At 39.6% G+C, this 27,642-nt stretch overlaps 2 protein-coding genes across 3 annotated transcripts; both read left to right on the top strand.

Annotated features, from left to right (window-relative positions):
- The first annotated feature begins 13,937 nt into the window (after positions 1 to 13,937).
- RIMOC1 (RAB7A interacting MON1-CCZ1 complex subunit 1) lies at positions 13,938 to 17,428 on the top strand. Its single transcript, XM_058044170.1, has 6 exons — positions 13,938 to 14,007; positions 14,322 to 14,422; positions 14,814 to 14,957; positions 15,350 to 15,481; positions 15,676 to 15,790; positions 17,001 to 17,428. The coding sequence occupies exons 1-6, from the start codon at positions 13,938 to 13,940 to the stop codon at positions 17,288 to 17,290; spliced, it is 852 nt and encodes a 283-aa protein (XP_057900153.1). The 3' UTR covers positions 17,291 to 17,428.
- FBXO4 (F-box protein 4) lies at positions 17,109 to 27,421 on the top strand. Of its 2 annotated transcripts, none has more exons than XM_058044169.1 (7): positions 17,109 to 17,193; positions 17,929 to 18,164; positions 19,794 to 20,014; positions 21,009 to 21,084; positions 21,586 to 21,764; positions 22,631 to 22,806; positions 23,827 to 27,421. In XM_058044169.1, exons 2-7 carry the CDS (start codon positions 17,950 to 17,952, stop codon positions 23,914 to 23,916), a joined length of 957 nt encoding a protein of 318 aa, XP_057900152.1. In that variant the 5' UTR covers positions 17,109 to 17,193; positions 17,929 to 17,949; the 3' UTR covers positions 23,917 to 27,421. The 2 variants fall into 2 exon arrangements, with proteins under 2 accessions (XP_057900152.1, XP_057900151.1); XM_058044168.1 differs by lacking the exon at positions 17,109 to 17,193 and adding an exon at positions 17,648 to 17,815.
- Positions 27,422 to 27,642: the final 221 nt, after the last annotated feature.

The following is a 27,642-nucleotide window of genomic DNA, read 5'->3' as shown; positions in this document are numbered from 1 at the left end:
CGTCAGCGGGTTTGTTCATCAAAACCATCAGAACCCGCGCAAAACACAAGTGGGCAAACTCTATCAACCAGCGGCACACCAGTGTTACAATGCTATAATCACTTCAGCAAACAAGAGCTTTTCCTGGTTTTCTTTTCCTTTTCCTGTTTTCCTTTCCACAATTACTACAGATGGATAACTCAGATGTGCCATCTCAGCCCTTTCCCCCATAAAGTTAAGGTGGCTTAAATTTCTGTGTTGTCATTTGTGACCAAGGACTAGAAGCACATGAATTAAGCAAAGGGCAGAGCCTAAATGGTTAAGTTTCCTGAGCACAGTGTCAGGGTGACCCAGACTCCAAAAAGCACATGGTCTCACAGAGACCAGGACGCTATGTTTGGGTGGGAAAATGTTACTAGAATAGATGTATACTTGTTTAAGCGACAGCCACGTGATGGGTCCTGATGGCCCTTTTGCTGCTGCGAGATAGTTCAAAATATGCCTCTGCTATTATTTACACTTCCTAAAAATACCCCTAATCATCAGTGCATGCCCTAAAGATGCCCAATGCAACAGAAGGATTCACAGAAAAAATATGAGAATTGGTTTATAGGCAGGAAAAGAGAAATTCTCCTCATGCACATGACGGGAGGTCACACTTCTGGCAGGTCATGCTGACCCTTGTCTTGTTTCCAGGCAGTTTCCAATGCAGCTGCCAGCCTCACTGTAATTTGCCATTGTGGCAATCAGCATGCGGAAGGGTAAGCGACAAGGAAAACAAGGCCTTCAGAGTGTGCTGCTGGTCTACAAAATGTTCCTGCAGAACCTGGTCATTTTATTCAGAACACTGATCCCCCCTTGCTGCTGGTGGCCTGTGGCCTGCCACTCTCTTATATAAGCATTTTGAAAATTGCTGGTTCCTGTACTTACAGTTCACATAACAGGCAAACCTTGCAGATACCACTGAAATGTGGTGGGGACACCTTCACTATTGTGAAGGTTTTCAGTAGTTTTCTAGTTATTCACCATATTTAGCTAGTCAGTTAAGTTTGGGATGGTGCCATGTGAAAAAAGCTACAAATTACAGGGACATAATAAACTAAAACCAAAATAACAGCACAGCTTGTATTCTTATGGGACGAAGCATTAGTATAACAGTTTCACTGGATTTCTGAACATTGGTTCTACCTAAATCTTGTATAAACAAGTAAATTCCTTAAGTCATGTTTCCTTTCATGACAAAATTTCCCTAAGCATGGAAAAACTTGTCTAAGAAAGTTTATTCTTTTCAGTTCAGTAAACTATCTTCCTTTAAATCAACAGAGTGCAGTCTAGAATTTATCAAAGTGTTCAGCACTGAGTATTTGTTATATACCCAATCAGCATTTATTTTGCATGGGGTTTGCACTGTTTGGGATTCCAACTGTGCTTCTCCTTGCAGATTGAAGGAAAGAGGCTAACAGCATGCAGTAGGTATCATGATGAGTATTAATACCTCCTTGGAACACTCTTATGCAAAACTTCTTGCTCTACTTACATAAATTAGTTTATTAACTAAATTTTCCTTATCAGATGACACAGATTATGTTAACCCACTTTTTTAAAAAATTGCAAAGTTCACATGCTTTGGACTGCAAGAATTATATTTTGGCTTAGAAAAAGTCCAAACATTAGTGTAAGAGTAGATAAAATATTTTTAGATCAACCTTTACTTCAGATGTCTTGAAAGCTGTCCATACAATGAGAACTACAACTAAGCAGACAGTGTGAAACCAGTCTCTAAAAGGATCAAGAATTTTTCAATATATTATTTTTGTTTAGTGAAGTAAATCACATGACAGCAGTAAATGAGAGTCAAAACACTTTCCAAATTCAACAGCATTTACAAATGAGGAGAGTTTTGAAACCTTGGTGCCCAAAACAAGTTAGCAGGTAGACATTCTGGAGCTACCACAGGTTAATCATTATATACACTGTATAACACCAGCTTACTTATACTACTACCAAGCATAAGATGTCAAAGTCAGCACACCAATACAGTGAAATAATATTGTCCAAAGAAGCCATCAAAGAGTGAACAGGTAGTTCAGAGGTTTGATTTACCCGCACAGGGGGAAGAACTGGAATTCTGAGGTAAGAACTTTGTTTCTCAATGATTTTTTTTTTTCCTTTAATTAATTTATACTTGACCCAGGCTTTAGCTAATTAAAATTTAGCAATTTACCTTTCTTTCAGACCGACTGGAACTTGACAGAAAAATTCAGTTAGTGAGGTATGTAAGCCATATATGGAGCCAAAGAGAAGGGAAAGCTCATTTAACTATGCAGCAACTAGTTCACACAGGCAACACCTAAACTTATCTTCAACATGTTAATAGGTTCCAGTTCTGAAACAAGACTTTGGTTTTTCAGTACTTTTGATTGTTACTCAAAATACTAAAGTATTATTTATATTATTCATTTAAGAGCACTTGGAACTCATCTTTGAGTCATTTGATTCCCTTGACTTGGGATGGCAGGTCAACAAAAGTTGAAACATTACTTCATGGCATCCTCACATTCCTGTGAGAATGGAGTGCTACAGGGAAAACAAACAAAGAGAAGATAAAAAACTCATTATATTGACCTAAAAGCATTAAATAATAACAAATACGATGAGAACAGGAAAATACTTATGAGCTCTGTGTAATATGTTCAACAATTTTAAGATCAACTCATAGCACTTACAGAATATATGACTAGGGGAAGACAAACGGGCTGCTACCTGCATGACTAATGATCACGCTAGGAAGCCTGAGAACTTAAATATTCAACTTATTAACAAGATTTCAGTGAAAAGAAGATCATTACAAAAAAAAAATTACTAGTCTAATTAAAACTATATATGTTAAAAGTCAGCAGGGATTAAACAAATGTAACTTCAAACAGAATTAAATATAAATAGAAAAGACAAAATTAAACTGGGAAACAAAATAATAACAAAACCTTCCAAACCCTAAAAGCCATTTTCTAGAGGGTTGTGGAAATGTAAAGCAAATGAGAGAAGCAGAGAGCCAAGGATTTTGTAAGGAACAACACTTGAACCTCTGAGGAATCTCTTTGCTAACTTTCCTTTTATAGTCCTAAACTTAAGGTAGAGAGGGATACCAAATAATGAAAGGATAGTGAAGCTACATAATAAGGAAGAAACAACACCCCTTTGATTTCTTGAGCAGATAATAGTAAGTCCTCAAATATTTTTGTCCAGTGAATATTGCAGTAGAATACTAGAGCTCATTTCATTAATATTATTTTTTTTAATTTAAAAAATCTAAACTAAAGCTAAAAAAAATCCAAACCAAACAAACAGAAAATCCCACTAATTGTATGAGGAGTTCCATACAATGAAAAACAATCTTAGGGGTTTTGGTTTTTTTTTTGTTGTTGGTTTCATATTTGTCCAGATATTCTTATACCAGACTCATATTTTGGGTAGAAATTTGCCCTACTTTCATCTAAATGATACAGAAGCTTCTATGTTTTGTCAGACTATCATATCGTTATTACAAGCTAAGATAAGCAATTATGCAGAACTTTTTAGAAGTCACTGAATACTTTATACTCAGCAAAATTTGAGAATTAAGCTACCACAGCAAATTATTTACCTTGACAGCACTTGAGAAGTAGCCACTAAAATATCAGCAGTTAAATCAACAATTAAGTAGTTACCGCAATTTGGTAGTCTTAAAAAAATGGCAGAACTTCAAACTTTCTCCCCACTGCAAATGCTGCATCTCAATTCAAAACCACAGAACTTAACAAGGTCTAATTATACAGCACTTAAAATTAAGGTATCATTTTTCTTTAAACCGAACTACAGAGTCTGTTACTCAGCATGATCCTTGGCACTTCTATTCACAATTATATATTGCTCATTTAGTAACTGGTGTTAATATTGTCTAAATAAGTTAAGTGCAATAACCTTTAACAGTGACAGTCAGTATGTCTAACAGTTCTGGAGAAAGGATAAGTGACTTATCATTCCTTTACAGTAGGAGTGATGAAACCTCAAAATGTCTATTCAGCAGACACTTGCAAACGTCAGCTGCACAAGTTCTGTATGTTTGTGTATTTGATATTTATGGAGGATTGTATAAATGCCTATTCAGAAAATGCTACTACCCTCTGACTCTTCACATTTGCCAGGAATTTTCTGGTGCAACAGAATCAGAAAGTCTTTTCCTCCACACCCTCTGATCAAACTGAAACATGGGGTTTTTTACACTCCATACCAATGGTGCTGTAAGGGTAAACACAGCAAAAGTAGCTGCAGAAACAACAAACTGTAAACAGGAATCCTGAGCAGCTCTCACATGACAAGTCAGTTCATGTTTGTTAGCACTACTGTAACAGGCTTTTCTGGATTTTGCAATGCAACGTTACATTAATAAGCTGCAAAGCATTCTTTCAAATAAACCTCAAGAGCAACGGAATGTACCATAAAAACAGAACTGAGACAGACTTTGTAAAACTGCTAGTAAACCAATTTATTCCTTCCATTTGATACACAACATAGAAAATGAATACAGAGCCTTAATAAGATTATGCAGGTATTCTTTTGCAGAGGTTATACACAGTCAACAGATCACATGCACACACCCAATCCCACACCTCACTCGTGCTATACAATAAGACCACAAGGCCAAGCTGCCAGGGCTGTAAATTAAGAAAGGCAACACCTGCCTGTTTTGCCGGTTTTGCCTGCAACGGTGGTTTCCTCTTTGAAACTTGGACCTTGACATCTATTTCATGGATGTGGAGCTAAATTAGAAAGCACCATTTCTTGTCTACAAGAATCTAGCATGCAAACTCATGCATGTAGTCTAAGCCCTTGTAATTACTTTATCATCTATTGACAAGGGAGACAATTCAATGCATGCACTGAAAAAACCAAGTGCCAATCCATCTTCCAACTGGTATGGATGCTAATTGTTTTTCCTAATTCTTCTAGTCCATCCAAGTGCAGAAGAGCAGCTGTCTGGGGGTCAGAACAGCTTCCTCCTTAGAGTGGGCAGCTTATCAATGGCTTGGTTCATATTCTCAACAGTCCAAAACTTGCATGTCTAAAAACAGAGAGCCCTTTACAGTGACATCCCATTTCTCAGTCACAAGCAAATTAACAGAATTAGTAAGGAAAATAATAACTTGCACACAAGATAAATGGAAAAATATGAAACTTTTTACTGTTAATTTTTTTGGAAGGTGAATTAAAATGAACTCCTACAATTCACTTCTCTATCTTTTTAGAAGGCCTCTTAGACTCCTTGAGTCTTAGAGAACCATGTTTTCCTTCAGCCACCCCTTGTTTTTGGTAAAGTAAATCTGTCTGATTTTAAAACTAGTTCTACAAGTACACACTCAGAAGGAACTCTGAAGGCTGCTAAGCCTAAGCAGAAGATTCCCTGCATTTAAAAGCACACAGTTGCTTGTTGCAAAGCTCTTGGGCTTCTTGCTCTCAATTTCAGCATATCCGACCATCTCATCAGAGATACTTTCTTTCTGGGGCCAGTTTGTTTCTTTGATGAAGACTTCCATGCTCTGGTTTTTGAGTTTTGTAGTTTCAGTAAACACAATCATTTCACATTGCCATCAATTCCATGAGATGTCCTGGTTAAAAGCTGGACTGTACTGAGCGCGTTGGTGACACCCCGTGGCATCCTGCTGAACTCTCTGACACAAATGGCTTCAAGGTCTTTGACATTTGTTTCTCAGTACCAATGCCCGTTCTCACTTAAGACTAGCAGTAGCAGACACCAATGAAACACTACTTCTGTAGCAAATTTGGCATAGAGAACATTAAGTAGCAATGGTAACCAGTAAGATTGGATTGAAACTAATTGCAATGGGAATGGCAAAAAGGTCTCAAGACTCACACATAATTTTAGAATGCATAATCACATGACTAGATTATTTATCCAAGTGATAAACATGATAGTTTAGCAAATTTATATTGTAGCACAATTATAGCACATTTGTATTATTAATAAGTTCAAGCAATCACTTGAAGAATTTCATTTAGCTTGCCAGTTATACACAACAGGAATCAGAAAATTTGTCAGCAATCTTGAATTTTTTTGTTTACTTCACAGCATAAAACCTTGACTATCATTATCATAGTTTGCCACTTCAACAGTTGCACACTGTAACAGAGGAATTACCTTTGACAAGATTAGGTCATCAAATTCAGTATGTTTGTATTTATTTTCTTATGACTTTGGAAGATGAGGTATTTAGTTGAGCTTAGGCTCAAGAGGGTACTCACTGCACTCACAGGTAGCAGATTTCCAGCAAACCAACCAGGATGCCACAGACCCCTCATGTCCTCCTCTGCAACACACGTACAACAAACACAGACTTCTGGCTCAAGCAAGGGCAGTGCATCGATTTGCATAGCTGAACATACAACTGTAGTACTGGAAGAGGGGTCAGGAGGCTTTTAACATGGATGAGCCTTCCAACCACATTAATCTGAAAGATGCAATCATGTAAGCACAATTTAAAAGTCAGTGTCATAGAGAGTGGGAAGACATGTCAAAAGACCCAAGTAGCTGATCAAACTAATTTTCTTCCAAGAGTAATGCTTGCCAGACTAAGGCATGACACCTGTCTCATGTACATTTATTCGTATCCACTGCATGATCCTTTCAGGAATGTTGATTGGTTGGTTTGGGCTTTTGCCCTCAAGACAAACCCCAGAAGAAAAGGAAAGCTTTAAGGGCTAAGTGTTACGTAGATTAATAAAACACCCCAATTAGTGGATTTAATTTTGCTATGATCCAAGGGAATTAACTGTATAAAACCTCTTACAAAGGCAAAAAAAAACTTCAGTAAATGCCAAATAGGTTCTCTCTGTGGATGCTACACATAACAGTTTCAGAATGAAGCTACAGTCTCATTTGCAAGACATTCAGATCAGCTTGATGATTCAGCTGCACACTAGGTCTGTGCAAGAAATGGGCAGCAATCAGTCAAACAAGAGAGTGGAGGCTCTGAACCAAACCATCACACTAGAATTAATACACTTAAAGATGAGAACATGTAGTAACTGACAAGAGTCTGTTTGACCAAAGAACATTACTTCTGTGTTTGCTGTAAGTCGACTGTGAAATAATACCATAAATTACAAACATAGTGATCTGTAACATTTGAGACTGGGACAAAGACTGATGTAAGCAACTTCTCCCAGACCAGCACTGACAGACAGAAGGTAATAAACGAGATGTGGCAGGCACACCATTCCTCTGGATGAAGGCCTACAGTGTACATACCATTCTTTGTTCATTAACCATGTAATAGACAAACCCAGGTTTCCCTGACTGTTGAAAATAAACCATTTCATTACTTATAGATCTTATTGTACTGAAGATTTATGATTCCTTTTTAAAAAGAAATTTCTTCAGATCTCATTCAAACAGCAAGAAGTTCCTATATGTCAGTCTTTAATGCTCCCCTCTTCTAGGAAGGTCACTTAAAAAGACAACAGTTCAAACATCAAAGTTCAGTGCATGCCACTCTAACAACCAGATATCAAACTGATAAATTACCTTCTATGTTCAGAACCTATTTCACATCCAGTACCACATTGTTCGAGTAACAGGCTGTAAGAAAGCAGCTGGTTCATATTTTGTCAGGGCACCACCTAAACTATAAATAAAATAGAAAGCAGGTAGGACAAAGAACAGCCATATAAGATCAGGTAAACAGAAATATGACACACCTGCAATTTCTAATCATTGGCATTCATATGCCTGTCCAAAATAAATATATTTCTTATCTATTGACACAAAGGTAAAATTCCATTATAGATCACCCTTATTCTCTGATTTTATGTTTGGCATGGACAATATGAATATCAAATGCTCTCACCTGGATATATTTCAGACTACACAGCCTAATTTTAAGAGGGATGAATGAATTTGATACTGCCCTTTATAATGTCATGAATAATGACATTATGAATAATCTCATGGTATTATTCCATATGACTCTAGATTCTGGAAATCATTTCATAATCCTTAATCCCACAAACAAAAAGGGAATATTTGGTAATGATTTTCCACTTCCTTAGGATTATTCTGAATAAATTCCAGTTTTACTCCCTTTCCCTGGTAATTTCAAAGCCATGAAGAAAAAGTTCCTTTTTTGAAAAGGAAAAAAGTTCCTTTTTTGAACTTGAAGAGTGTCTGAAAGGCGATTATCATACTATTGACCATCAGATATTATTAGAGATATTATTATTTACAACAAACACACGAAGCTAACATACAGTAATAAAGACCTCTGTTTCGTATTTTCAGGGCATAAGTACAAATATTTATTTTTCTTGTATTCAGTAAGAGAAATATTTACTTCAAATAATACAGTGAGGAAAGACAAGTGGAGGACAAAATATTCTGCAACACATTTTAAAAAATTTAGCTTTACTCAAGTATTTTTCTAACCAAATCTTCTTGTACTCCTCAACTAATTATTCATACTTGCAAAATAAGGGAAAGTATTTATTTCTGAAATAACAGTAATTCCGTGCCATTCTAAGATGCTGTACCCTCTTATAGCTTCTGCCATTTTCTACAGGACTTGAAGCATGCTATGCTGCTTTATTTGCTACAAACTCAAACTAACCAAATACATCTGTATTAACACCCATGATACTCTCCTTGTAGTTTAAAACACAAATTTTGACCACAGACTCTAAAACTGTTAGGCATCTGGTAGTTAAGGAATAAATCTAACAACTTTTGAGTCTTGTACGATCAGGTCTGATCTAATCTTTTTATCTTTCTAATTCCACTATTTTTTTTCCATGACTTATTACTTCCATCTCCACACAATCTTTTTTTTCCCTTCTTTTTTTTTTTTTCCTTAACATTAGGAGTCTGTGGTGGTACCAGTTGTTGGTTTCTCTGGGTCTGGATTGAAGGCACTTGAGACAGTAATTCGTGTTCAGACTCAAGTGTTTATTATTTCTTATCAGTAAAACAGTCTCACTACTGTGGTTTCGGCAGCTTTTCATTAGGAGGCACAAAATGGCCAAAAATCTCTTGTTACAAGATCTTTTAAGACTAAACTATCCAATTAAGAATTGACACCTAGATTGTTTTCCCTTTTCTGCCCAATTACAAAATGCCACCCAAACCCAAGAAGAAGAAGAAGGAAGAAGCATGAAGAAGAAACCCAGGATGACACCCTGTGCCGTCCATCTTGCTTCCATCCACAACATACTAAAAATCCCAAAACCAAGTGATACACCTACACTACTCTCTATAATCTACTTCACGCTTTTGTGGATTCTAATCTATCTTGAAGTCTAGGAAACTTTCTCCATGAATGAGGGTCAAAGTCAGTGCTCCCCTGGGGTCAGGGCACCCCAGAGCAGACTGAGAAATATTCCTGGTGCCCTGGGTTTCCACAGGTCAATTCATAACCATAGCAAGCAGTAAGGAATCCAGTGATCCTCAGGCTTTGTATCCTCTGGTCAGAGGACTAGCTTGCTGGAAACAAGTTAGCTTTTTTTCCAGAGAGCAAAACAGTCAGCAGTCAGAAGGGGACTCACAGGAATCTGCTCCCTCCTAACCAGGGAGGGGAAGGTGCTGATCTCCTCTCTCTGGTGACCTGCATCAGGGCATGAGGAAATGGAATGAAGCTGCACCACGGGAAGTTCAGGTTGGACATTAGGGAGCTGGACTTGCTGATTGTTATGGGTTCCTTCCAAGCTTAGGTTATTATAAATATTACCTATTTTAAGGGTCACAGTTTAAGAAAATTTGCACAATTCAAAAGATCTTTAAACTGCTAATAATGATAAAAATTTATCAATTACTGCTTTACTTATTAAAGCTAAAGACATTTCCCTAGTTTAAATAACATTAAATACACAAAGGAACAACTCTCTTGTGTTTAAGCACTGTTTCTTTAACTTGCAATATAAATAATATATGTCCTAGAGCTACTGAAGCAGAGCAACTATGTATATCCAATACATGACTTATCCTAGTATGTTCCAAGTTTTCAGGTATTTGGAGATGTCAGGCTAGCCCAGTTTACATCAGGGCAGTTAGCAATTGTTGATGGAATGCCACGGGACAAAAATAATTCCCAAGCGTATCATTACAACCAGCCTGTTCTCTAGTACCATACACATTACATTTACGCACACACACCAGAAGGACAAGAGCATGTGGTTTGGAAGGAAAGAAGCTACAGAATCCTATGTAGCAATCTACAGAATCTACTTTAATTTGCACCATGTATACCTATATGCACATATACATAAAGATTAATTTATACACAAACCCAAAATATCAGAACTATAGCGGCAATTGTCCCTGAAGGACAAAATCATGCCAGCTTTCCCTCTTCCATCAACCACACTGTTGACACACGAGAACAGTGTGTCTTCCTGTTGTTCTTCCATCAATTTAGGAACATTTGCTAAACAGCAAACACCTTACCCCATCCATATTGATAACAGTACCCTTAAAAACAAGTAGTGCTAGGCACTGAAAGAGCGCAAATCCCACCTGAAACCCCTCACCAGAGATCATTTTATCTTAACTGTTCCCTAGAGTATGAAGTGAACAATTTTTCTGCTTCAACGTAATTTATGGTGTCATTCAGAGTTTCTTTTTAAACATAGAAATATTCAGAAAAATATTTGATGCCCCTTCATGTGAGGCTCTAGAAATTTGAATGCTACATTTCCCAGGCTCTGAGAAAAATGGTGAGAGGTAGCAAATCCTGAACCAGTCCACTCTCCTTGAAATAGCTGACAGAAAGGGATTTCATTCAAACAGTTTCTAAGCAAAAGTAAAAAATAAGGCAAATGAGATCACCATTCCCTCAAATAATCAGACATCTTGTCTTTCACCTTCAGAAAGGTGCACTTTGCATGGTGTGAGGAAAAGGCTGGCACAGCAGCTCCATAAACTACAAAGCAGAGCCTGGGGGTTTAGTGCCCAAGGGAATACAGCTTGGGGAAGGGATGGGCACAAGGCTGTTTCAGAGCCCAGTCCAGGCAGGAGAGAGGCAGAGGCTGCCTGGAGCGAGGGCTTGCCAGCTGCAGTGAGGAGGCAGCACCCCATGCTGGTTCAGCCCCCCAACCCTTTTCCAGGCTCTGTAGTCTCTCAGTTACTTGCCCAGAAGTCCTGTCCTCTCTGTTCCTCACAAACCAGCTCCCAGTGGGAGTGTGTGGGGTATGAGAGAAACAAATGTTAAGAAAATTGCCTCTAGAGATGTCTTCCACATATCATGATAAAAATCAGGTTGGGGGAAATAAAAAACCAAACACTACAAATATCCCAAGAGAATTGTGTGTCACCACCTTTTTTAATCTTTGCAGCAGCTTTTATTTTACCAGCTTGGTATTAACAGAAACACACCTCTTTCATCTCAGCAAATGATAAGGTCAAAACCAATTTCACTGGATATTTACACAAAGAGTGGATAACAATTTCTGGGAAAAAACAGTCACTGCACATACACACAGCTTTTAAAACGGATACAACAAAATTAAGCTGCAGCACTGTGTGAAGCAGGAAGAAAAAATGCCACTTCCTTTATCAGATGAGTCAACATACAACCATTTAGTGTTTTGTTCTGGCTTAGGTTGTTTGGGGCTCTTTATTCTTTTTTTTTTTTTTTTACAGGAGACATCTTGAAGGCTGGGTGACATCTCCTTCCTTATTAAGGACGGATGCACCTTTCCACTTGACTAGGTATGAAAAAAAGAAACAAATCATAGCTGGGGATTGAAGAGGAGAGGTAAGGACCAAGCAAGCAAAGGATCTGAAGATGAGGATGTCTCAATCTCACAAGCCTTTTTAAGTCCCAAAGCTGACAACATGGAAAGTGCTGTATTTCACTTAAGCCATGAAGCACCCTCTCCTCCACTCACAGGTTAGCTACCAGAATACTTTTGGTATTCATAACATGGCTGTTCCTTTAGTGAAAAATTGCATCTGAGTATCAGCTATGCAGGAGTGAACTATACATATCCAATCAAAACACTGATTTCTTCTATAAATCAAACCATTTTGGGAAGAAAACACAATTTTTCTTTCTAGGTTCTACTTTTTTGTTATATTTATTCTGTTTGGAAACTCTTTCATAAGACATAAGACAGATAACAGCAAAAATAACTCTGCCTGTAAGTAGACAGCTTTTCACTTCCAAAGTACTCTAGAAAGTGACACTTTATTTTTGGAGGATGCAGGAAGAGGAAGGCTTAGTAAGTTTCTGCTTGCTTGCTTGCTTGCTTGCTTGGCTGGCTGGCTGGCTGGCTGGTTGGTTGGTTGGGGTTTTTTAGGTACTTTGGGGGAACATAGGCAATGACAGAATGAACAGCATATGACCTCAAAACGGGAAAATGTCCTTGGTCAATTATTCTTTTAAAATATTCAAGTTGACAAAATTCTCAATATTGTGTGAATTTGTTTTACATTACTAGAATAGACAGCATTAGCTTTTTCCAGGCAGGTTAAGATATGGAGAAGGCTAGGGAAACAATATCATAAAATGTAGCACTTTTATAATTAGACAATACCAAGTATCTGATGATTGACCCTCAGATAGTAGGAAGATGTTGATAAAAATAAAAGGAAAGCTTTTCGTTTTCCCCTCATATATGCAAACTCTATTATTTGTGAAGTTCATTAAGAGTTTTATTAAAAGCTGAACAAAATGTTGGAGCAAGTGCTTCATTTATCTAATCAAAGATATTTAGTTTCAGGATTATTTAATGTATTTTCATGGCTGTATTTCTGCATTTTAAGTAAATAAGTGCTAAAATGTAGTTTAAAAGAAAAAACAAAACCGTTTATTGAAAAGTAAGTGTGGGCTTGATCTTTGCTGCCTTTGTTTCAGTTTGTTTTATGGACAACACCTGTTTTGCAGTGAGGCTGGAAAGCATTCATTGCTAGGGGGAAAACTCCAGTCAAATTTTTGCGGTGGAAAAGGACCTGGGGGTGCTGGTGACAGCAGCTGAACATGAGCCAGGCTGTGCCCAGGTGGCCAAGAAGGCCAATGGCATCCTGGCCTGGATCAGCAATGGTGCGGCCAGCAGGGCCAGACAGGGACTGTCCCCCTGTGCTGGGCACTGGTGAGGCCACACCTCAAATCCTGCTCTTGGCCCTGCAATTCAAGGAAAGATATCGAGGTGCTGGAACAAGTCCAGAGAAGGACAACAGAGCTAGGGCAGGGTCTGGAGCACAAGTCCTGTGAGGAGCAGCTGAGGGAGCTGGGGGTGTTTATCCTGGAGAAAAGGGGGCTCAGGGTGACCTTATCCCTCTCTGCAGCTGCCTGACAGGAGGCTGTGGCCAGGCGAGGGTCAGCTCCTTCTCCAGGCAACCAGCGACAGGAAGAGAGGAAATCGTTTCAATTTGTGCCATGGGGGGTCTATGTTGGACATAGTACGGTTTCACGAAGTATTTCACAAAACACATCACAAAACGTTGTTCCAAATTGCTTCACGGAAAGGGTGATTAGAGCTTCGAATGGGCTGTCAGGGAGGTGGTGGAGTCATCGTCCCTGGAACTGGTCGACATGGTGATATTCGGTCACCGGTTGGAACCAGAGGTCTTTTCTGAGCTGTAAATTGGTTCCATAAATTCTGTAAACACAGGGTCTCTCCCCGGGGGACGGACAGGGCACTGCGGACGCCACATCCGTCTGTTATGAAAGACCTTTCACATCCACACAAGCCCAGAACTGCAATCCCAGCCAACAATGCGCGAAGGGCGGGCGGGCGGGCCGGCGGTGTCCCAGCGGGATCGGGAGCCGGGTGTCCCGGGCCGGGTGTCCCGGCGCGGTCGGGCGGCAGCGACAGCTCCAAGCCCCGCGCTCCCGGAGCCGCGGCCGGAGCCGCTCCCCCGCCCGCGGCCCGCGCTGCTGCGCCTGCGCGGAGGAGCCGCGCGCGGGCCCGCCATGGCGGCGGCGGCGCTGCGGCCGCGAGTGGCGGCGTTGGGCCGGCGGCTCGGCCCGTCCGGGGCCCGCGGTGAGCGGGGATCGGGGACAGGGACGGGGACGGGGACGGGGAAGGAGGCGGCGCGGGCGGCCCCGAGGGCACGGGCGGCCCCGAGGGCGTCTTCGCAAACGGTGTGTGCGCTTGGGAGCATCAGAGCCTGGCCGCGGATGGCCTTAATTTGATCATGAAAGGTGCGGTCTGACAGGATGACTGGCCTGCTTAAGTGCTGTAGCATTATTATTCAGCCGCTCTTGAAGATGCCCCAAGGATGGATAGGAAAGCCATGTGGAAAAGGAGAGTGAATAAGGCTAAGGTGCTAAGGGAGCTTTGTGTTCTTCCCTCAGATACCTTCTTAGCGAAAGGCTCTGCTAATCTGGACAAGCTGAAGGACCTATGCAACGAAGGGAAAGAAAATCCTTCCGCGCTTTTTCAGCTCTATACCCAGGTACATTGTTACGGACATCAAACTGTCTTTCGAGAAAATGCGTGTAGGGTGTGGGAGACGGTTTGGTGTAAAAAAGGAGGGTGGGGCAGAAAGGCGGCTCAGTTACTTGGGGATGTGTGGTGAGCGTCTCTGAAGCACTGAACCGCTTCTGACTTGGATAACTTGGAGTCCTGCGTGCTGTTACTTTAGGGACAGAAGGGGGTTTGGCTTGACAGTCACCATCACCAGTCCTTCAATACTTCCAACTTGCACCTTTTGTAAACTGAATGTTAAAAAATGCCTTGGAATTGTAGTCTTTTATAAACTAACAAGTTTTCTGTGTCACAACACACATCCACTTGATTATTTTGACAGTAGCATTTCTGCCTTGTATATGTTCTTGTTTTCATAGGCTGTCTTAGACATCACATATTTTGAGGAAAACCAGCTTGTGGATGAAGATTTTCCAGAAGAATCTGCCTTGCCAAAACTTAAAGAACTTATTTCTGTTCTTTCAGAACCAGAAGACCTAGTGAGGGAATGCAGCATAAAAGAAGTGAGTAGCCAGAAGGCGAATTATTTCATTGTTTAAAAACAAAAAATCTGAAATGGGACATAGTATTTGTATTTTTGATGGGCAGAATTTAAAGTATTTTGAAGCATTTTGAAGTCTTTTTGGTATTTAAATAGGGATTCCTGAAAATATCGTTTCAAATGCCTTGTTGTGTGCTCAGAATTTCTCTTGCTATCATTTCATGATTCCACAGACAGTTAACTCCTATTTGACCTACAGTAATAGGTTAGGCTGGCCTTGTCTCTCTGAGTGCTGCTGTCAAATACAGCCCCTGAAATAAGAGATTTACACAGCGTTTGCATGGGTGCCACTGCATATAAGTAGTTCAGGTGGTTTATTTTTGTGTTGGACCAGTTTGTTGGATTTTATTTCAGCCCCTCAACATCCTTGGTGCAGAGTTGTTAGAATGTCTTTACTGGAGAAAAGGAGCCCTGCTTTACATGTATTGCCACACAGCAAAAGAAAGGAGTGAATGGGTACAAGAAAACATTGCCACGTTTAAAAAGGTACAGGAGATGAAAATGTTCTGTGGGCTTTAAAGTTTGACTCTTCACTTTTAAAATATGGCTGGGTTTTTTGTTCTGTTTTTTTTTTTTTTTTCTTCTTTAATTAGGATTTTGGGGCTTCATAGGAAGAAGTATTTCTGCGTATCGTTAATTTAACGAGAACTTATCTTTTCCTCATTTTTAACTGTACTCAGTGTCTTCATGATGGAGTTCAGTACTTGATGAAGATGCTTAGCTTTAGATGCCCTCTTCAGCTAGATGAAGATATCTCACTTCAGGATAAAGACACAGCTAGATTACTCAGTGAAGGTAAAAAAAACCCCAAAAAATAACTCAACGAAACCTTTTAACCCACTCCTCTTAATAACTGCTTCACTTCATGAAATGCTTTTTTGCATGTGTTTATTGTCTGACCTAATTTATGTTCAAGACTTGACACTTTTTAGAACAAGAAGATAATAAATGAGGCAAATAAGCAGGCAAGAGTGTCCCCCCCCCTTTCTTTTTAAACTCATGGATTTTAGGAGGTGTCAGTTCTCGTTTTCCTGGTGTTTTATGAGTGCACTGGAGAGAGATGAACTGAGGCAATGAGGGTTTGATGCACAGTAGTGTTTTATGCTGGCAGTGTTTATGCACAGTATTTTATTGTGAACCATCCAGTTCACCATTGTCAGATGTTTAGGGCACAAATATGACTGCAGAGGGTGGCAGACGTTCACATATTGATCTTCCCTTTTAGCTCTAGGAGAGTAGGGGTACAAACACAATTACAGATTTCATACAGGTGTAAAAACTGGATGCAGAATTGGTTAAATTTGGCAAATGTTCTTTGTCACCACTTTCTGTAGCTTTATGTAAGTTTCATTCCTGTTGAGCTTTTCTAGGAGGATCTGAGGCTGCATTAGTGTGATGCAGGTGGGGTGATTCCAGCTCTACTCTGACTGTAGCAGGATATGCAGCACCTTCTTGTTTAATTTCATCTGAAAGTGGCATTGCTGCTATATAGCTCCATAATGTAAAGTCAAGTTGTGGATTTATTTAGCAGGATTTTTTTTTTTTTTTTTTTTTTGGTGAAAGACACACGCGTGCCTTTGAATTCAAACACTAATAAAGCTGCTCTGGTTAACCTGAGTTAAGATGACCTCAGACAGTATCTCTTAGGCTTAAACTGTGGGAGGCACAGAAATACTGCAGAGTAAATAGATACAGTCATGCCTGTGCCAAAGAGGCTGTAAAGAAATACTGAAATTCTATGAGATAATTAGGCAAACAAAACTATAGAAATAATATTTATATGGCAATCTTAAAAGATTTTAACATTATGGAGGGCCAAACTGGACAGAGAAATGAGCACGGTCTTGATCCATTATTTTCTTCTGGGCATTATATATTTATATAATTATATACTTATGCTGTCTTTTTGGAATTTTCTTCCCCATTGTTACTGAAAAAGAATTAACAAGCTGTGTACTTTCCTGTAGCAGAACGATAAAGTACTTGATCTAAATTATTTTTGCAGGTATATTTAGTGACACGCACTTACTGGCAATGATGTACAGTGGAGAAATGTGCTACTGGGGACTGAAACACTGTGGAGAAGGGGAGCAGGAAAGCCTTGAGTCAATAGATCCTGTGTCTAACAGTGACCCGGGCAGCAGATCACAGAGCATATCGCTGGATTTCCAAGAAACGGGAAGAAACATGTTAACAAAGTATGTGGCCGTATGTGAGGGACCCTTAAAAGGTCAAGGGTGGAACACAACAACTGCAAAACAAATGCTGCATTACTTTGTGAAATTTCACAACTAAGATCCACTGCGTCGTCTGTGCTAGAAGAAAACTCGTGACATAAGAGCAGTCTTCGTCACTGACTTATTTTCTTTTTTCTTTTTTTTTTTTTCCCAACCGAAATGTATACTTCCGTTGCATTAAAAACTCGCATTCCAAGGACTCCCGGACCGCGGTCCAAAGTGCAGTGCGGTGCTGGGGCGTGGGTGCGGCAGCCGCCGCGGGCAGCGCCGGGGCGCGGTGCCGGAGCGGGGCGCGGTGCCGGCAGTCCCGGAGCGGGGCGCGGTGCCGGAGCGGGGCGCGGTGCCGGAGCGGGGCGCGGTGCCGGAGCGGGGCGCGGTGCCGGAGCGGGGCGCGGCGCTGCGCGGGGGCGGTGCCATGGCGGCGGCGGCGGAGGAGCAGGAGCCGCGCGGCGCCGGCCTGGAGGCCGCGGTGCGGAGCGGGCTGCGCCTCCTCCGGGAGCGCTGGATGCGGGGCACCGCGCCCGCCCCGCCGGCGGCGGCCCCGGACGGCGCGGGGGGAGAGAGCGCCCTGCAGAAGCTGCCGGTGAGGGGGGCCCGGTGCGGCGGGGAAGGGGGCGCAGAGTGCTGCATCCCACCCCGTCCTTCTGCACTGCTCAATTCGGGAGTTCTTAAACCGCTGCTCTCAATGGTTTTCAGATCGACTTGCAGCTGAACATCATGTCCTTCCTCTCGCCCCAAGATTTGTGCCGTTTGGGAAGCACGAGTTGTTACTGGAGGGCAGCTGTGCAAGACCCGTTGTTATGGAGGTATTTTGTCCTGCGGGATCTTCCCACTTGGACATCTATTGATTGGAAATCACTTCCAGATGAGGAGATTTTTAATAAAGCCTTTTCAGAGGTCAGCGACAATGAACTGTATGATTACATGGCAGTGTAAGTATCTCCATATTCTCTTACATTACTTCCAAGTGTGCCTACAGCAGTAATATTCAGCCCACAGGCATGTTTCATATTTACAGAAATAAAGCTCTGCTGTAAGCTGCTGTTTAAATGCTGATGTGTCTCAAATCCGTTGTTTATTTTGGAAATAGAATTTCCTGTTGCTCTATGGTCTGGTCAGCTCTTTCTGTTTGGAACTCAACAAGAATGTAAAACATTGTAAAAAAGACAACGGTAATGCTATAAAAAATTACAGCTTTTTGTAAACTGTCTGTCTGCTGTGGCACAGAAATACTGCTTACTGTTGATCTTGATAAAGAAGTGTTCTTTGCTCTCAGTGCCACATCAGTTATTTTCATAAAAGTACCAAGAAGTCTTCAAACTACAGTGAGTGAAATGAATTTTCATTGTTTTTCATGTTATTTGGAAGACCTAATAATAAAAAAGTGCACAGAATGTGCACAGAATAACAAGTTGTATTGTTTTAGGTCTGATTGTCAAAGGCTGTAAGACGAAGACTGATTTCAGATAGTATAGGTGAAAAGCATAGCAACACAATAAATATGTTTGGATGACTGAGAAGAACTCTTAAAACAAGTTAGTTTGTGGTGATTTCTTTTCTAAACTTCATTTAGTTCCCTTGATTTGCAGTAGTGGTCTGTAGATTTGTTTGGGACTTCTGATTTATTTGCAGTTATATTTTCCAAAGGTGGTCCTTAACACGTTGCTTTGTGGTAAGTGCACTACATTCTGCAATCTCTGTGCCCTTCATCCTCTTTTAACAGGTGGGAGCAGTACCCACAGAATTTGACATGCAAAATATGGACTGATTTTGAAATTGGGTTTAAATCTGTAGGTGTAAATCACTAATTTGAAACCATTTGTCACTGATTTCCATTGTGTCTACACACACTTAGCTGTTTTGCTGATCTCAACTGAAACATTTCAGTGTGGGTATAAAGGAGCCCACATTTGATGCTTCCTTTAAGTGGTTTGTTCAGCAGCAGCCTACCAGGGCTCCAGAAGCAAACTGAAACTGCTGCTCTAGGATGTCTTGTTTTTCTTCATCTCAATTACCAGTCTTTCCATGCCTTCTAGCATCCACACCAAATGAGCATCTAAGTTTGCAGACAACGCTTGTCTCCTTCCACAGCTTGCATGCTTTCTGACTACAGGGAAAATGTTTATTTTCAATAAAATATTGAAAATATGTGTTATTATAAACACAAAAGAATTTCATTAAGGTTTAAAATGCAATCAGCCGGCTCATTTTTAAAATTACATTTTTAATGTGACTCTTCTGCTTTGAGGTTATTTAACCTATGTTGTGTTTTCAGTGAGGTTCGAAAGTCGTGATTTTTATTTTTAAATAAACTGCAAGATTTGTAGATAGAAGTGTACTGAGGTCCAAAAAGTCAGTATTTGGACTTTGAAAGAACTGATGCTTTTGCCTGCTTTGTACTGCTGCTTGAAACCATCAGTTTGGAACTTTTTAATTTTTGACATATGCTTTGAGTTGTACCAGTTGCAAAGCATAAGAAATGTGGGACCTAAATTAATTTGGTTGAGTAATACCTCTTTTGCATTTTGTGTTTAATTTCTAGTTGCATCTATTTTAAACAGATATAAAAGGAGCTGTCCTGAGGGTAGAAGAAGTTTGAAATCGATCCGTCCCCGGTATGGGACTGTGACTTCCTTTTTGCAATCACTGGTCACTCAGGCAGAACCTCGCTTTGCTATGTTTGGGCCAGGTTTGGAAGAGCTGGACAACTCTTTAGTACAAAAGATGATGACATGCCCAGAAATTCTGCTGGTTGCTGGCCTACCTCAGAGACAAATTCACGGTAATGATGGTTTTGGCTTTTGGCCTTCTTGTTTTCTAAAAAGATATAACACAAAAAACTTTGAGGAAGAAATGAAGAAAAGGAACAATTTTTTTGTATCCTTAAAATTCAGTAGAATCATGGTAAAAACAAACCAATTTCTGATGTGTTCAGATGGATAAATGCAGCAAACATATGGGACAAACTAATAGCTTCAGTGAATTTATTATTAAATTTGGACATGGTCTGAAGAATCATTTTGCTCCTTGTACTTCTATTTTCATCCAAAATTCCATGCTGCTGTTGTGATCAATAAATGCAGACAAGCCTTTCTATCAGTACTGCTTTCAGTAAATGGCTAAAAAAGACCTTTGTGACTTTACACAGGAACTCAAGGCTGATCCTTATACGATTCTGTATTCTGATATCAAATTATGTAAATTTTACTTAGAAGAGTTAGAGGAGCAGGTGGGGGATTTTCTATGTTTTAAACAGTAGCTTTGAAAGTCTAATTTGACTTCAGTCCAAGCCAGAGACAAAAATGTGTTACTCTTTAACTAACAGTTATTTCATCACACCAGAAGTCAAATAATTAAATTGTATTTATAGGAAGCATGACAATTATTTTTAGTGGGGTTTTTTTTTTTTTTTTTTCTCTCATATGTCCTTTTCAATGCAGCTTGTCATAAGCAGACTGGAGCCTTTTCTATGCCAGTTTCAGCTAATAAATACAAGTCTGTTTCCTTTCTGTTGTAGATTTCTAGCTCCAATTCTAATAATCAGAAATATGGAAATGGTTTTAATACCTTTGACTAGATTCTAATGAAATTAAAAGTCTCATCAGTTGGAGCATGTATAAAGTTTAATTGTAAAATAGTAAATCGTCTACCCCTAAGAGCAATATCTAGGTTTGAATATATTCATTTTGTAGCACCACTGGAATGTTTGAACTACCACTTAGTTGTATTCAGTAGCCAAATAGCTGTAATCTCATAGATTCATTTTTTCCCTGTAGGAATTGGATCAGGAGTCAGTTTTCAGTTTAACAACAATAAAAAATTCAATATTGTGACATTGTATTCCACCACGAGGTAAGATAAGATCTGTTCTCCAGTAAATGAAAAGTACAGTTTCTAATTTATGTTAGAGTTTTCATATTTTTGTCCTGTGACTTTTCATGTGCACTTTCTCATGCATGGATATCCCTTATAAATTGAAGTTTCAATGCATGCCTTTGCTTTTCCTTTCTTTTTTTAACCACTAAGTTTTCTCATTGAAGTAAAAAGCTTTTCCAAACAGTCTATGTACTAAAGGTGTTCAACATGCACATTACAGGTGTATCTATCCCTCTTAATACCTTGGTTGAGTCCCTTTGGAAACACTCTTATGCACTCATCCTGGAGTGTATTTTCATAAGCATCTTGCAGTTTGCCAACCATCTCTCAGAAAGAAAGGAGAGCAGGAGGGGGCAGGGAGAAATGAAACCGTTTTTCTGGCTCAGCCCATTTTCCTGTCCCTTTCCTGCACTGCGTAGACTTTGGAGATTCTCCTTTGGCGTTCCCAGCTAACCTGACCACTGAAATATCTTTCAGTGTGGAAAGGAGGAGGGCAAGGGAGGAGCAAGCTGTTGCTGTGAATAAGATGTTTTACCAAGAGAACAGCACAGCAGGGAACCAGCAAGCCATGCACTACAGTGTAATAGCTCAAGTGAGGAAGGTGTGTGAAGTAGTTGATGGATTCATTTATGTTGCTAATGCAGAAGCTCATAGAGGTAAGGAGTTTCTCTTTATATTTTGTGAATAACTGGTGTGTTAGGTTACAAAGAATATGCAATACATCAAAATCCATGTTCTGATCCTTTAAAAATCTGCTGTTTCTTCATGTTGAAGAGGTCTCCTATTCTAGACACTCTCATCAACATGTTAGGGATTGTGGCCCCTTGGTTTGTTTATGGCACATACTGATATGGTTGCTATCTAAATTACATGTGGGAAATCACATGGACTAAAAAACAAAAAAACCCCATGGGTATGTGTAGGAGAAACTTGAAAATACATTGTGTGTGCTGTGGAAACAACCTTCTCCAGGAAAACAGTAAAAAATGCAATTAGTCTAAATCAGTTTAGTCCTGTGAGATGATAATCCAAATAACAATTCCAGTAGTTGTCTTTATGTTCATCAGCTTTGAATGGAGGAAAAGGGCTGTCTCCGAAAAGAGACAGGCAAAAAACTTTGAAGGGATACACTAAGAGAAAAGTGCATTCAGTAGGGAAAGGCTGCTGACTGTGCAGTGTGTGGGTACTTCTGAATGGCTTGTTGTAATTTTGATCTCTGTGAGGTACTCAGAAAACACTCTGATGTTAGGATTGAAATAGGCTGCCGTAGAATCTATGGAGATCTTTAACATCCAAATGTCATAAATATTTGTGTAACACAAGAGCAGATGAGTAAGTCTTGTGATAAGCAGAACAAGCTCATTTGGCCCTTCCAGCCCTCTGTCTAAGTGCCTCTGAAATAAAAAGCAAAAAAAACAAAAAAAAAAAAAAACAAAAAAAAAAAAAAAACCAAAAAAAAGGAAGGAAACACCTTGTTTTTTTGCATATACTTAAGACTCATATATTAAAAATTGTTTCTTAGCACATGATCGTCAGGAGGAGCTGGCTCGCATTTCGGCAATGATCGATCCAGCCCTCGGGCCTCCGAACAGACCTCTGCTGGTTTTGTCCTGTGTGTCTGACATCAGTGTGGAAAGAATTCCCTGTGTTTACGTGGCACATCAGTTGCAACTTAATCTGCTGCATCAGCCCTGGATGGTACTTGCTCTTAAACCTTTATTTTCTGTTCAACTGCAGTTTAAATTTAATTTAGGCTCTCAAGTTCCTTAACTATATCTACTAAGCAAGAGTGCAGCTTTCAGCACTAGTACATAAGCTTTCCATTCAAGTGAAAGATTTTGTTTCTCTGGTGCTCCAAAATGAATTATTAGTTTGTCTGTAAACAAGAAGCTTAAGCGACTTGCCCCAAAGCACACAACAGACTTAAGATGGAGCTATAATGTAAGGAAAGACAAATTATGATCTTGAAGGGAGTAAGGAAACTTCATTTCATTTAAATCTAAATTTCCTGAGTCACAGCTTTGGACACAAGATAGATTTTTGGGACAATTTTAAAAGACTGTTTACTGTCACTCAGTTATGTGATGACTTAAGTTTTTGACAGATCCGTTTTCTACCTAGGATGTGAGGTCTTGAACCTGGTTTTTTATGTTTGTAAAGGACAGTATCTATCAGCATGGTTCAGCCACACAAAATGCATTTTTGTTGATGTTGTGTAGCTGAGGAATAACTTAACCAGAAAAAAATCCTGATTGAGGTAATTCCTTTGTTTTCATAAGGAAAATGTTTATAGGCTTTTTACAAAACATACCATTTATAATAGCCACTGGATGGGATATTACAAAATCTGAGTGTTAATGATGCATAGAAGTCTAAAGCTCTAAAATGGCAGTTTTACTTTAAGAGTAACAAGATTTTTCAAGTGGATTGCCAACTGTAAAGTAAATGTTATCTTCCAAAACAGCCGATGAAACAATTGAAAAAAAATTCACCTCTGATACTAAGAGTGAAAGCTTTCTTAACATCATGGGGATTTTTTCTTACTTTTATAAAACCTTTTTTTGTCTAAGGGACCTTTACACTAGTGATAAAAAATCAGATTTGATATGAGTGTTTCTGACTTTACAGATAGACACAGAGTGATATTAAAATTCTGTTAGATCCTGTTAGCTGTTACCTCTAATACAATAACTTTTAATTTTAATTTTATTTTCACAGATGCAGGACACTGTAGCTGCAACTTTAGATGGACTGCTAAATGGAATTGAGTGGCTCTTAGAAGAAGCAAATTGTAAAAGTGCCCAGTAGTAAGATTAGGCATTGTTGCCCTGTATAAACCTTTTGGTGTTTTCCCTTTCAGTTAAAGTAAGATTGTCCTTCCTGCCAGAGTACTGTCAGAAGGGAAAACTAATAAGGCAGACCTGTATATATTTCACTGCACATACTTAAATCCTTAACATTTTTCCAAAATTAGAAGTACAAGTAGGATTGCCTCGATTCTAGATGCAACGAAGAAGTGATTTGAAGGGACAATCTTGAGTGTTTTGTTGTTTTTCCTCTCCTTTCAACGAGAAGCCTTTAGAGTACAATCTTTTCCAATATATCCGGTGGTCTAATATCTTCTATAAATAAATATGTAACACTACATTACTTTATCAGCACAACCCTATCACACATTTAGTAAATACATTCAATGGAGATCTTTACAGTGATACTTCCTGACCGAAGAAAACATACTGCAGGTTGTACAGTAGGAGGTTGACAGAAAGACAGTAACTCTTGAATTTAGAAAAGTGAGTTCCCCTGAATTTTTCTAGAAAAAATGCCTAGACAAAAAATAGTGTGGGGAATTTTCAGCCCAGACCAAATTTCTTAGAAACAAACAAACACTGTTGCATATGAATTGTTGTTTCTTTGTTGTGATCTTACTTAAACCAACCACAATAGACTTCAGCATCTTTTTCTTTCTGTTGCACTGAAAACATTACCTTGAACTGGATATTCCTCTGATTCCATGAACAAATGTTAAACAGGATCATTTGGGACTTTTTTGCATACACAGACTATCACGTTTCCCAAATAGTTGTGGCCATTTGCAGATATGAATTATACCTTGAAATTTTGTATGCATTTGCAAATAGTTTTATGAAAAGCAAAGCAACATTTTAAAGCTGGAAATTGTGTTTTCCATATAGATGTCTTTCAGGATAGTCATCATCTTCCACTTTTTCATGTTTTTACTATTGGGTGAATGTTCAGAAACTTCACTTGGATTTCTTGCTAGGGCATTTATTTGCTTTATTCTGGGCTTTTTGTTTTATTTTCTCCTATCATCATGGAAATTCAGGTGTCTCGTAGCTTTTTCTTGGAACCCTAGATAAATGATTGCATAACACACATACAGCTGTAACTGCCCTCAGTCTGGGATACTTGAGTGATGATCAACACAGCCATGTCAGAAACATTTCATTTGAGAAGATGTTTGGGAATTTTTAATGAAAGTAGAAAGTATCTCCTTTTTTTTCATCTTTATACACAATTAATCCATTTTCCCAGTTTTTTTGATGTCTCCTAATCAGGGACACGTGTGAGGTTAAGGAGAAAATCCAAAGGAACATTACAATGAAAATTCTGTGGTTTATACTTTTTTTTTTTAATAGTGTATGTGTTTTGCCCTTTAAAACAGAGCAGACCCAACAGATTTAAGTGTTTGGAGTAAAATTCCATGCTTTGTGACTGGGTGTATTTTCCTCCTAATCACATTGATTTCATAGTGGTCTGTTTGTATGGGATTGAATGCAGCAACCTGATGCTGTGTTTGCAACTACAAATATGCAGGGTTTATGGAAGATCCTCTTTCTACTTTCTTCATCAGGAATAAATACTTTTTTAAAGAATGATTTAGAGTCTTCCTATGTGTGTTAAGCCCCTTACAGGTGTGTCATCTATAGTTATTAATGAACAAGGTTATTGTATGTTACCAGTTTAATTAAGATAACTGTCATTTCAAAGGGTTAGGATAATGTAGAGTATGTAGTTTTTCTGAAAGAACATCTGTTAGATTAACTTAAAGCTAGAATACCTATCAGAATTACAGGTTTTAAGGGTGCAGTCTAGAAAACACATAGTGGGCACGGGAAGTCCGTGCAGTCACAGAGCTCCATGATTAAATGCTGTGGTGGATCAGCACAGGCAAGGAAGATAAGCATGGACACTGTCCAGAGGAGCAGCTGAGGTGCACAGAGATATGCTATGGAAGAGGCAACCAGCTTGTTGAGCATATACAGCAAATAGTTGAAGCGATGCACTGCCTTTTACATTTGACAATTCCTCCTATTTCAGTTCCTGAGTCTGCTGAATTTAGAAGCATAGAAATCATTTAAGCTTGGGACTGTCATTTTTAGAAAGTCAAAAATAGTTGGATATGGAATATTAGAACATGACTTAAGTGTATCTTAAAACTTTGTAATGTAAAAAGAAAATACTTCAAAAAAAAATCTGATTGGTTTTGTATTTATCAGAGTAGATGCAACTGTGATGGGTTTGTGAAAAATCAAACCAGGATCTGGATCCCAGGAATCTTGCTTTCCCTAGGGATGAAGGATTTGTACCCACTGAGGCAGGATGTTTATCTAAGCAGTGGTCACAAAATAAGAGATTAAAATGACAATATATATGATTTATAAGAAAACTCAGTTATTGAGACTTCACCTGAGCTGCATTCAAAAAAAGAAAGTGGCCATGGGGATGCTAATTTTCAAATCTTTGAAAATTTAAATAACAAAAATGCCTGCTGCCAGCCCCAGAGCAGTGCCTGGTGGCACCTGTCAGGCTCTCAGACAGAGGCAGCACACTGTTACTGGTGAGATGTCTTGCACGTTATGATGATGATGGACCAGCCCTGGATCTAAGCACGAGTGTCAGGACCCTTCCAGCTGCAGCTTCAGAAGGAGCTGTGGCTCTCTGTGTGTCCTGCAGGATGGCATTGCTGATCTGCATCAGCACTGATGCTGTCCAGGCACATCCCTACACCCTTTGCCAAAATTGCTCCAAGTAATCAATTGCACTCGCTGCTCAGAAATGGAGGAAGTGGGTGCAGTTATAGAAAAACCTTTGGGAAAATCGAAATGCTTTTCAAAGGCTCGTAGACGGGGAATATGCTGCCTTTTAAGCTGGTGGGTATTGTCAATATCACTTTGTATGGCAGCATGACTATCACAGCTGAAAAGAATAGATGTAGTTGCTGTCAGAAGACGTATGGAAATAATCATTGGCATTATTGCAAAGTGATTGGTGTCTGTGATTTATTGTGTTTATCACACCACTCTAGCACTAGTGGTTCTGGATAAATTCCTTGTCTCAAATACAGGAGTAGAGCAATAACATTCTTTGTTCAGTTACAGAATGTGATATAGCTAGAGCCTATACTTAAACCTCAGAGGATGTCTGAACAAAGGCTGCCCTCAGTTGTCTTAGGAGGATGAAACTGCAATCAAGAATGTAGGTAGTAGGCATAGAGCAGAGACCTGGCAAACAAGAAAACATGATGGGTCTGGATAAGGGGAATGTAGTGAAACCCTCAGCTTTAGCCAGGATCCCGTGGAGAATCTAAATAGTAGAAATGCTGACACAGCAGCAAAGAAGCTTCCTGACTCCAGGGACATCTGCCCTGTAACCTATCCCTATAGCCATGTAAGGCAATATCTTGTTAACCCTACTATTGGTCACTTATGGTCCTTCTAACCTTTTGCCATTGGTCAGGATTGGAACCGGGCCAAGGATATAAAAGCAGCATACTGTACCCCTACTAACTCAGAAGAAGAAGTGCTGAGACCCTTCACAGACCCTCCAATAAAGCCATACTCATGGAACAGCCAGCATCTTCTGCTTCTCCTCTCTCTACCGTCTGCTGGAGCCTCAAGCCAAGGGAAAAAGCTACCTAGCAAGCAAAGCTGAAATCATAAGAGCTGGCTAATCACTAAGAGCTGAATATCCCCCTGCTTGCTAGGGCTGTCCCGCGGCCTTGGTCTGAGC

This window comes from Melospiza georgiana, chromosome Z, assembly GCF_028018845.1.
Source record: "Melospiza georgiana isolate bMelGeo1 chromosome Z, bMelGeo1.pri, whole genome shotgun sequence".
Classification (NCBI taxonomy): Eukaryota; Metazoa; Chordata; class Aves; order Passeriformes; family Passerellidae; genus Melospiza; species Melospiza georgiana.
This window is presented reverse-complemented; position numbering and strand designations above follow the sequence as displayed.

What these genes read in the sequence shown, in the direction of transcription:
- FBXO4 (XM_058044168.1), top strand. Translation starts at nt 17,648, where the DNA reads ATGGCGGCGGCGGCGGAGGAGCAGGAGCCGCGCGGCGCCGGCCTGGAG. An exon ending in ACCTCAGAGACAAATTCACG is followed by an intron (nt 20,015 to 21,008) that starts GTAATGATGGTT and finishes TTTTCCCTGTAG; the next exon opens with GAATTGGATCAGGAGTCAGT. An exon ending in TAATGCAGAAGCTCATAGAG is followed by an intron (nt 21,765 to 22,630) that starts GTAAGGAGTTTC and finishes ATTGTTTCTTAG; the next exon opens with CACATGATCGTCAGGAGGAG.
- RIMOC1 (XM_058044170.1), top strand. Translation starts at nt 13,938, where the DNA reads ATGGCGGCGGCGGCGCTGCGGCCGCGAGTGGCGGCGTTGGGCCGGCGG. An exon ending in ACATTGCCACGTTTAAAAAG is followed by an intron (nt 15,482 to 15,675) that starts GTACAGGAGATG and finishes AACTGTACTCAG; the next exon opens with TGTCTTCATGATGGAGTTCA. An exon ending in AGCTAGATTACTCAGTGAAG is followed by an intron (nt 15,791 to 17,000) that starts GTAAAAAAAACC and finishes TTATTTTTGCAG; the next exon opens with GTATATTTAGTGACACGCAC.